Raw genomic sequence first — 11,426 nt, forward strand, 5'->3', positions numbered from 1 at the left:
GAAAAAAAAAAAAAAAAAAAAAAAAAAAAAAAAAAAAAAAAAAAGATTTCTATGCTACTAGAAAAGATCAATAAGGCAATATGCACCATCGTATTAGGGTTGGTAGAGGATTGTAAGGGGACAGGAATACTTTCTCTTGCTTGGTCTGCTGTAGGGATTAATAGAAAGAAGAAAAAAGGAAAAAAAATATGAAATTGAGTTTTCCCTCTAAGAGAGGGAGGAAGCATATAAAAGCTTCTGGATCTGTATCAAGGGAGTGAATGATATTTTGAAAGTTCGGCAGGAAACCAATGAGCGACACCCACACACAAAGCTTAACTGCTTCCAATGCACTAACTAGATCATATAATTCCCCAGCTGGGAGGCACTGACAGGGCTGGGAAATTCTGAGAAGGATGGGCCAGCTAGCCATATGGCTTAAGTAACGTTCCCCGATGAGGGTGGAGACTTGACTGTACTCTGAAAAAATTTTCAACTTTGGCCTTAGTCAAAGAATCCCAGAACAAGACAAGGAACAAACAAAAAGGGAAATCACAGTGAGGAATAGTTTACCTTCGGAGAACAGTTGAAGTGCATACCGGGTACTGGGAGTGTAGTTACATACATTGTAATACACCGATACAGGTACAGCGTGCCGACTATGCAGAAAAATCTTCTGCTAATAATAGACCTAGAAAGAGGGAAAAACAGGGCAGATTCTCAGTCAAGAAATTCTGCAGATACATTTACTTTAAGTTTTCAATATCCCAGCAAAACTAACAAACCCAAAAAACTACTTGAGCACTTGAAACCAGAATTTTATAACTACTGCTAGTAGTGGATTAAGACAAGGATTTTGAGAATGTTATGTTGTTCTTTTTAAAACAATATTAACTGGCCAAAACAGTTTAAACTGCTCTATATTGATATTTATTAGGCTTCATGAGGCCTTAAACCTGAGTTGACATTCAACTGACATACAAGTGGAGCCCACTCTGATAGGTCAGAGGCCACTCAGTACCTGTGGTTAAATATGTAGAGAGTGTCTTTTCTGTTCAGAAAATTAGAATGACATTAAAATGAGAATTTAAAACTTTTATACCATTTAATGAGTCAGATATTAAGCAATTTTACTCATATATCCCAGAAACTGATTCTCTCAGGCAATATGATGCGAAGAAAAGAACCTTATGTAGAGAGTGTCTTTTCTGTTCAGAAAATTAGAATGACATTAAAATGAGAATTTAAAACTTTTATACCATTTAATGAGTCAGATATTAAGCTATTTTACTCATATATCCCAGAAACTGATTCTCTCAGGCAATATGATGCGAAGAAAAGAACCTACCTGAAAGACAGCATACAACCCCCAGCCCACTCCCTGCTTATTATGTGACCTTGGGACAGACTATTTACCTCTGAGTCTCAATTTCCTAGTCAGTAGAACAGGGACAATAACATTAAAAATACTGTATGGAAAATCTCTACCATATAGTAGGAATAAATGGTAGCTATTAAGTGTATAGGTTATGTGGATAAATAAAAATAAAAACAAGAATTAGAAATAGTTTTCACTGTTGGTTTTAATGAAACTATGTGATATATACATGTGAACATGTGTATTGAATTTGAAAACTTCTCCTAATTTCAAATGCTGCATAATTAAAGCAAACCTAAGTGTGTCCTGGGACAAAAACGTTCCTTCCCTCTATCCCTCTCCTGTTCTACCACAAGCCAGAATCACAGTCCTGTGGGTCTCTTCCTCAACCCTGGGAAGTTCAAGTTTTCCTTGGCCTGGGGCAACCTAAGTTAATAAACAAGGAAAATTTAGAAACAGTGGTCAGGCTTTCCTCTTAGAATACTGAACATCCAACCACTCTAACTGTACAGTGTAGCTCTATTTTTATGCAAGACGGGCATGACTACTGAGGTGTGGTGGCCAGAGAAGAATTTGTCTCATTTGTATTTTTTGTTTTAACAGAGGAAAAAAGTGATATATCATGTGGGTGATTAAAAATTAAATTATAAAACAACCCATGTAACTATACTAGCATTTCATTCACATCTGCACAATTCATGTAAATTACTTAGATTTAAAGAGTAGAATCTGGTGTTTTGTCTCCTTACCTAGATTTCAGAAACTGGGTCAGAACTGCTTACCATAAAAGCCATTTTTGCTTATGTTCTCTTAGTGAAGATGGTATGCCACCTCCAAAGACAAAAACTTATTCAGCATAAAGCTGTCTTGGAAAAGTATGTGTCTCTAACTTCAAGTATAATGAAAGTACAATATAATTAACAATATAAAGAGGGACAATACCGCAGAAAAACACTAGCCTATATATGTCTTTGCCAAGAATACCAAAACAGAAATACCAAAGAGAATTTTGCATTGACAGATGCAATGGTCATTTTTCTTAAAAAGAAAATGCCTTCCCTAGTCATCCTGCTCAAACAGAAATTATTTGCAATTTCACTTGAATTAAACCTAAGGAAATAACTAAGACAGAAAACTGTCAAATCTAGATCTATTAAACTCTTTAAAGGAAGAAAAATAAAGCTACTGCTTTGGTAAAGATTACTGTCTTCAAGTCACTTTGCCTGATTATCTCATGATACACGAAAGACACACATGCCCCTCTCCCACCCCAGTAACTACTTCCATATCTCAAACTTGAGTCACCTGTGAGTACTAATACAATGATTTTAGAATTATCTGAGACTGTGGTGTATAAAGAAATGATGACAAAAAAGACAAATCCTTTAAAAATTTTCTTAAGTAAAACATTGGAGGTTCACAGTCACATTTATTATTTGTTTTGAAGTGAAAAAGTCCATGAAGTTATCCATGTGAATTTGTCAATGTTAACAAATCAAGTGACAAGTTGAAAGTGGTTGGTTGTAAGAATTTTCCAATCTTTGGCAGTTATTTAATCTTTTTGAAATTAAGCTTAGAATGTCTTCCGTGTACAATGTTAAATAAGGATCTCCTACCACAAACTTTGAAACACTTTCATACTCTGCTTTTTAAAGAATTGCACTTCTGGGCATTGATTTCATTAATTGAAAATTTTCACACATTTAGAATTCTCATTTACTTAAAAGTTTAAAAGTTCAAGGTGTTTAAAAAACTGTAGAAGAAACGTTAGTGTGATATTACAAGAGATGAAGCAAATGCCAACAAGATACATGATCTAATTCTCAAAATCACAACGGTTTTCTCATATGGGACATGCCTCTCCTTTCATGTTTGAAGGAAGTCTGTTTCCCATTTGCCCACAGTTTGCAATGACAATCATCTCAGAGACTTGTATTTGATCACGGTTATCTATTCTTCCAAGTGTCTGGGCACTAGACTCATTATTACTTTTTCTGAGATAAATATGTACCTGTTAAATTTGATTATATGGAAATATGAGTAAAAGTGTTAATATTTTATTGATAATTTTGAAGACTTGCTAGAATAGCATATTACATCCAGTACAGGTGACTTAAACTTTTTAATATCCCTTATTTAAAAATGAAAAAATGCTCAGAACTTGATTAAATACTACTAAAATTAGGCTTAAACCTAATTTTAGGCACTACAATGTTTTTGGCATTTGGCACAATGTTCTAGAATCCTAAAGGAAAAATACTGAAAGTAATATACTGGAAAGTAAAATTAAAATACTGGAAAGTTCTTTTGTTTCTCACAAGTTGTCTCTTTCAACTAATCCAGAGCAGGAAGACACACACAACTCTTGCAGTGCTCAGACCTGGTCTGCTAGCTGTTTTGGGAAGCTACTGGCTTTTATAAAGAAACAGGCCCCGATACACAGCAGTGGAACTAGGCAACAATTCAGAACAATAAACAAGAAAGGCAACAAACAAGGGAGAGCACATGTAACTGCAACTCAGGGTCAGGGAGCCCCAAATTTCTGGAGCAGCCACCAAGGCCAGTACATGATTAGGTCCTTGATCAGTGAGTCTGGTATGTGAACCATGGGCAATAGTTCAGCATCACTGAGCTGTCTATTTAGATGCTAGTTCTCACCTAAACAAAGACTCGCTTAGTGACTTTGACGACTCAATGAATTTCCTTGGAAACTAGCTTCCTCTCCAGCAAAAGGAGGAAAAGGACACCACTTTCTTACGGAATCAGAGAAGTGGGTCAGAAATAAAATGGAAAGGCTATGAAATAGTACCAAGAATGGGCATCAGTACAGTCATCATCTATAATTTCTTTAAACATCTTCTTAATATAAGATGTTGGAAAACGAAGTAATTTTATTTAGAGGTGCCTACCATACTACCAAAAAAAAAAGGTTTTCTACTGAGGTATTTCCTCAGGAGTGGTATTAACAGCAGCAACTACTTTGCCAAATTTCTCCTATATGCTAAGCTCTGTGCCGTTCAGTTCTTAAGATAACCCAGCAAGGTTTTCTACTGAGGTATTTCCTCAGGAGTGGTATTAACAGCAGCAACTATTTTGCCAAATTTCTCCTATATGCTAAGCTCTGTGCCGTTCAGTTCTTAAGATAACCCAGCAACGTGGGGCTATGATCCTTATTTTATAGATGGGGAAACTGAAGTTCAGAGAGTTTAAGCTGAAATATAAGTATATCATGCAAGACAAAAATCCTCAGGAAATTGCTTCACATTGTGTGAGAAATCCCAGTTTTGAGTACATGTAAATGAGCCAACATCATATCAAAATCTACTTAACTGAAAATTTTCACTGTTAGTGTTTTATGTCATATTTCATATTGACCAGGACTCTACAAAATAAGCATGTGGATAATAATTTAATAACAAACATTAACTATTGAAGTACTGAAAAAATTTCTTCTAATATCATATAGATATCCAAAATTAGATGTGCCCATATTTCACTATTGTTTGTAGTCTGTGCCCAGTTAGGTTTGGTTATTGCCACCCCCCTCAATACTGTATGTCTAACCAGTTATTCTGAAATGTATCCATTCTCACCTGAACTTCCACTATGGCCTTCTACCTTATCCCTAAATACTGCTCCTGCCTCCTGCTATGGTTTGAATGCTTATGCACCCTAACCCCCGCCAATCATATGTTGAAACCTAATCACCAGTGATTACATCATAAGGGCAGAGCCCTTAAGAATGTGTCTAGTGCCCTTTGAAAGAGACCCCTGAGAGCTAACTCACCCCTCCACGACGTGAGGATGCCTCTAGAAGGCATCATCTATGAACCAGGAAGGGGGCCCTCACCAGACACCTATCAGCCTTTGCCTTGATCTTGGACTTCCTGCATCCAGACCTGTGAGAAATAAATGTCCGTTCTTTACAAATTACTCAGCCTATAGTATTTTGTTGTAGCAACCTTAACAAAGACACCTCCCTAAAATCCATTCTGTAGAAAGCAGCCAGAAGCATCTTCTATGAAACAGTTGAACAGTTAAATCATCTTCTTAACCCTCTTCCATTTGTTGTCAAATGTGTTTAGAATAAAATCCCAACCCTTTCCCAAGACCACGAGGCCCTAGCTCTGGCCTGCCTCTCTCCAGTCTCCCTCCTGCTGCTCTCCCCGGCATTCTCTGGACTTCAGCTTCAACCCGACGCTCTTGGTGCTCTTTGAACACACCTTGCAAAGTCTCTCCTGCCTCAGGTAGGATCTCTATGCCAGCCATTCTCTCTGCCTGGACTCTGGACTCTGCCTTCGCCTAGAACACTGCCTGTCATTCTGCCTGTGACTGGCATTTGGTTCAAATGTTGTCTCTCAGGGAGATCACCTACTCTAGAGAGGTTCTCTAGTCCTCTCTATTCTATCCTTTTTAAACTTCTTCACAGCCCTCCCGACAATGCTCCCCGCTTGCCACATTCCCACATTCTGTTGAAGCTAACTCCAAAGAGACTCTTAAATCCCTTTAGTTCCTTGCTACCAGCCCATGGATTTCCTGGATTGTGAAAAGTGTTTGCTGCTGCCTAAATTCAAACCACTTAAGTTCAAACCCAGAGCTCACTTCAACATGATTCCTAACCACCTCTTCCACTCTTGTCTTGCAGACACAATCCCACTGTCCTGGGCAAAAAGAGCCACTCGGTGTACCCTAAACACAAGCCCAGTTTCTCCTTTTTGCCTGCAAATCCCATTCCCTGCCCTCTCCCATCACCTGTCTGCTAGAGTCCTATCCATCCACCTCAAGCCTTCCAGAAGTCCCCAACTGAACAGAGCCACTTCATCCTCCCACACTTATGACTTCGTTTCTATTTTATGGCACTTTTAATATAGTGAGACTGGCATCACCACTATCAACAGAGGTCATGTCTCACCCCCTCTACTGGAGGATCCTCTTAAGGAGAGTTGTGCCTCAGTCATTTTTCAGTCCAGTGAGGCTTTCCACAGTACCTGCAATAGCAGTAGTACTCACTTCTTCCTCCCTCAGATAGTCCTTTCCTGCTTCTTTCCACAATGTTTGTCCTTTAAACCTTTTCATATATCTGCCAGAATTAACCTGTCCTGATACTCACTGTACCTTCTCTCTGCATCCTTTCTGCATTCGTATTTTAGTTAAAAACACTTGCTGAGATTGCCGTATTCACCCAACTAGGATGGTAAATCCCTGAAGATTGGTGGCTAGAGTTCTGCTGTCTCTCTCCCTTCCCTCCCCCGTCTCCTCACTGCCCCTTAGTCACTTTCCACCATCACAGCCTCAGGAGTCTCATTGGCTCCAGACAGCAGATCACAAAAATCCAGGGCTTTAGTTTAGTACTGTAGGAGAAAAATTCCAAGGAAAGGTTAGTAAAATAAATGAAAGGGCAAGATCAAATGCTACAGAACAAACAGAAAAATCAAAATAAATGCTCTCCTGAGAGATTCAGAACACACTTAGTATTTCTTGGGTATCCACACAGGGCAGGTTGGCACAGTTTGTGAACTACGAAAATGAGACACGTGCATGCACCCAACCCAGAAATGTGTCTGTACACACACACAATGTCATTTTTCTTTTTTAAAATTCCAGTTCAGAGAAATTTCACATCTTTGACATTTTAACCACATTCTTGTTTAGCATATATTATTATTCCATTTTACAGACGTGTAATTTATCCCATTTTACATTAAAGTGTGAAGAGTTTAAAAACGAGCCTGGGGCCACAGAGTCAGACGTAAGAAAGCCACAACAAAACCCAGGTCTCTAGACTTTTCACTAATGAAATTTCAAGTTATAAAAAAATAAAATAAAATAAAAAGTTGTGGCTTAGATTTGTTTTTCTAAGCCCTGTGTAAAAAAACACGCACTATAATGTAATTGTTGAATATGTGCTGGAAATAATCCATACTGGTTTGAAGAATTTGCAAAGAACAGATTAAAACTGCCCCTGTTCTACCTGCTTTTTAAAAAAATATTTCCTGTGTTATATATAGATTGTAACACAGATTGTAACATAAAGAAAAAATGTTACCCTATATGAAAGAAAACATCAATATGATCTACTTGAGACAGTTACAAAGAATTAAAATCAAGTATCCTCCAGAAACTGTTGCATAAAACTGTACAAAGTTACATTTCTTTGTGGTGTTTTATGCTATCAACAAAAATAATATATTTATATATGTATATAGAAATATATATGAGTATATATACACAGAATACACATACGTATAATGCATATATATATAAAATGCAAATATGCCAGGTAAGAGATGATGGTGGTTAGGTCTATGGCAGCAACAGAAGTCGCGAGAAGGGTCAGACTTACAGGCAGACCAGATGTGGGGTGACAGAGTATCAAAAACAAAACCAAGATGCTTGGCCTGAGAAATGGGAAGGACAGAGATGCCATTAACTAAGATGCAGGGGGAGTGGCACAGGTTTGGGAAGCAGGGGGAGGTCAAGTACTCTGTCAAGTGCTTTTTATGTATTATCTCATTCAATCCTCACAACAGGGTTGACATAGAAACTATTAATATCATTTTCATTTTTAAGTGAAGAAACAATGCTACTACAGTAGTTAAGTAACTTGACAAAAGTCACCCAGGAGGAAGGCAGCTGTAGAGATCTAAATCAAGGATGATCTTGCAGTGTAAGACTTACAGTATAACCACTGACAAGTCACCACATCTGTCTCCCACCATCCTGTGGGTACCTTGATAGTGGTGGTGAAGCATTCAGCTACACTGAGAGAGGAGAATAACACTACTTATTTTAAGAGTTGATTGAATCAAATGACACAATGAACATAAAAAAATTCTTGTTCAAGTATTCTCAAACATCAGCTGGTTTTGAATTTACCTCTTGAATAGGGTGATAATGATTTTTGACAATATGGATGAAAAGAAAATAAAACAGATTTTGAGTAAGCACGTAATAGATGCAGCCACATATGTAGAAGAGAAAGGAGAAGAGATAATCCCTGAACTCTCATCTTGCTTTATTGCTAGAAGAATGACAGATTATCAGCCAATTAAATGGTGTAACAGGTGTTCAAAAAAGCTGTTGTCGGGCCGGCCCGGAGGCGCACTGGAGAGTGCGCCGCTTGGGAGCGTGGCGGCACTCCCGCCAAGGGTTCGGATCCCATGTGGAGACCAGTTCCCACTCACTGGCTGAGCGCAGTGGGCGCAACACCGAGGGTTGCGATCCTGTTGCCGGTCCCCGGTACGGGCGCGACACCGAGGGTTGCGATCCCATTACCGGTCGGTAAAAAAAAGACAAAAAGGAAAAAAAAAAAAAAAAGCTGTTGTCACATGAAAGAATTTTGTCCTCACGTGCTTTATACTTGGATAAAGTTTGGACAACAAAGTTTCAAAAACTGAGATGTTACTGTGAGAACACATAAGAATTCCCCAGAATATAACCTCTATGCAACTGCTGCTGCAGCCCCAGCACACACACTCTAATAATTCTTGGTAAATAACTAAACGCAGAGATGTTCTGAAGTTCCACGAGACTAGCCTTGTGGTCTACAGTATAAGGCTAATTTATAATAAAGTTAAACGACCTTAAAAACAGCTCTTCTGGAACATAGAAAAAAAAACTCTATTGAATAGGAACCTGGAGAGACCTGCTGCATATCAAATGCTCTCTATCAAGTGCTTTTAAGAACTTTATTTAATCACAACCATCAAAGACATAAAAACAATGAAAAAAATGTTGACAATATCTGTGGTCATAAACTATGCTGGGGATTAGAAGAAGAAAGAGATAAGTACTTTGGTCCAATCAACTTAATGTGAAAAGAAACACTGATGAAATTAAAATAGTGTAAAAATGAAAGACAAATGTTAGTGGAGCATCTAGTCTATTGAATAAAACACAAACCGAAAACAAGTTAGTGTCTGACAGAAGCAGATGCTAATCAGAACAGGGATAATAATCCTTGTTAATTAGATTCCGTTCACAGAAGAGAGCTAAATGCTACAGATACGCTTTCTTATGTTGGCAGATACCCATCTAACAAACAAGGCCCCCCAAACTGTCCTTGGAAAAGAGTCAGTAACTGCTTTTATTTCTATTTGCAGATATATAATTAATAAGGTGAAAAACACACAATCCTTATAAAACATATGAGGAAAATACTCCTCATTTCTGCCAGAGAAAATTCAGCATAAACTCTCACCCTGTGTTTTGTTTTCTTGATTTAAGATGATTTCTTTAATCTTTAACCACAATGTGGGTCATAAAACATCATCCACCAAAGAAAAACTCAGTTCCTTAAAAACCAATTTCCAACCCGTATGCATAAAAGCCATAAAGATGTTTCACGAAGGAGAAAATCCAGCAATGACAAGGGCAGTGTAGGTTTTTAATTTGCTACAGGTAAGCCGATTAACAGCTTGCCTGAGTGGGTTGGCGTTGAGTGGAACATGACAGCAGCTTTGGATCCATCCAAAACTAAATGGAAGCTTCTCATGAAAACACTGAGAAACCTGATTGGAATAGGGCATCTATTGCTTTAAGTACCACACATTCTAGAAGGTAGAAATCCATAGGTTCGTTCATCCGCATTCCACCTACCCAAGTCATACCTTGAGGGTATCATTTTTCCAACGACCCAAGCCCCTCTGGAATAACTGTACTGAATTCTACACATGAAACATCTTTAAATCCATATTATTAGGGCTCTAGATGTCTGTGTGGGAAAAGCTATACATAGCTATTCACAGTGCTTAGGCCGACTGCCAATAATTTATTTAATGAGTTAGTAACTCCATATCTGTTGTTCAATAGCCTGCACTCTCTAAAGATGTCTGAGGGTTTTCTTTCTTATTAAGTGAAAATAGATCATCTCTAACAGTCCTATGCATCTTTCTGTATGAATCATGTACAAAACAGGCAAAATACACAGCATTTTCTTAAAGCTGCTAGAGCTTTAGCTAGTTCAACAGAGTATGTAGTTAATAAAGAAAAAATCAATATGCTTTGATTTCAACTACTTGGTAAATTTCATTTCCAAATAATAATTAGAGGTCTGGAGTTCAAGCCCCACAATCATTGAATCTTAAAGTTTTTACTTTACTTACTTGTATTTTAAGAGCAGCCACTGAATTAACCAGAGTCCTACAAGGATCATGCCGTTAATTTCGCAAATAGAAAAGGCCCACTGCACCCGGTTAAAATGGTCAAAAAATGTGTCAGGTAGCGGAGGCTGGACCTCCTTAGGAGGTACTCGTTCATGGACGACCGAGATCATCACTGTGGTGAGAACAAAACAGGAAAGTGCATAAAGGAAAGCCAGAAAAGTCTTGCCCCACTCCATGGGGTACTGGGAGCGTTCTGGTTCTGGCATGGGGATCTTTATCATCTCTTTCCTAAACCCATTTGGCATCCCGTTGGGTTTAATCTTGATGCTAAAGCTGCCGTCAGGGGTGGGGATGTCTACACCAATGTTGAGGTGGCCGTTGGCATGGCCATTCTTGTGTGCTTCCATGTGGTGCTCCATTTTCAGGGTCTCTATCATGTCCAGGAGCCGCTGCCCATTGTCAGAGGAGACTCGGCACAAGGGGGGTTTTTTGAAATCCTCTTGGGTCAGGTTGATCAAGTCCCGGCCTGTGAAATGTTCCAGAGGCTCACAGTATTCTGGCATAGCGTTTTCTAGCAGCCAGTCTGCCACCTTCTTGGGTGACCAATAAACCACTTCCTTCATTGTACTGGCAGACAACATGAAGTCCCCAGCTCGTTCTTGGCAGGTCAGCAGTCACTGTTCCTACAGGGCGGGACACTGTCCCTCCTTGGCTCGTTCATCCTGTTGGGCCTCATGAGCAGAGACTTGTTTGGCAAGATGGTCAGGGCAGTTTCTAAACACCTCATGTAGCTGTCTGGGGTTCCTGAGTGCCCAAGCATTAATTCACCTCATTTTTGAACAGGATTCTTCCTTCTGTGGAGGCAAAAGAAAAAAGGTCAGGATACTGGGACTTCTTTTTTTTTTTTTTTTTTCCTTTTTTTGTCTTTTTTCGTGACTGGCAACGGATCGCAACCCTCAGTGTCG

General features: G+C 38.8%; 1 protein-coding gene across 2 annotated transcripts in view; it reads right to left on the reverse strand.

The window, feature by feature from the left end:
• SGMS1 (sphingomyelin synthase 1) overlaps nt 1-11,426 on the reverse strand; it is a 104,518-nt gene that overhangs the window by 19,765 nt on the left and 73,327 nt on the right. For both annotated transcript variants that reach the window (XM_008576258.1, XM_008576259.1), the window contains exons 2-3: nt 10,462-11,315; nt 553-670 (exon numbers count right to left, since the gene is read on the reverse strand). In XM_008576258.1, coding sequence (XP_008574480.1) covers nt 553-670; nt 10,462-11,102 — 759 coding nt within the window. In that variant the 5' untranslated portion in view covers nt 11,103-11,315. The remainder of the gene's footprint in view (nt 1-552; nt 671-10,461; nt 11,316-11,426) is intronic.

This window comes from Galeopterus variegatus, unplaced genomic scaffold (assembly GCF_000696425.1).
Source record: "Galeopterus variegatus unplaced genomic scaffold, G_variegatus-3.0.2 Scaffold1319, whole genome shotgun sequence".
NCBI lineage: Eukaryota > Metazoa > Chordata > Mammalia > Dermoptera > Cynocephalidae > Galeopterus > Galeopterus variegatus.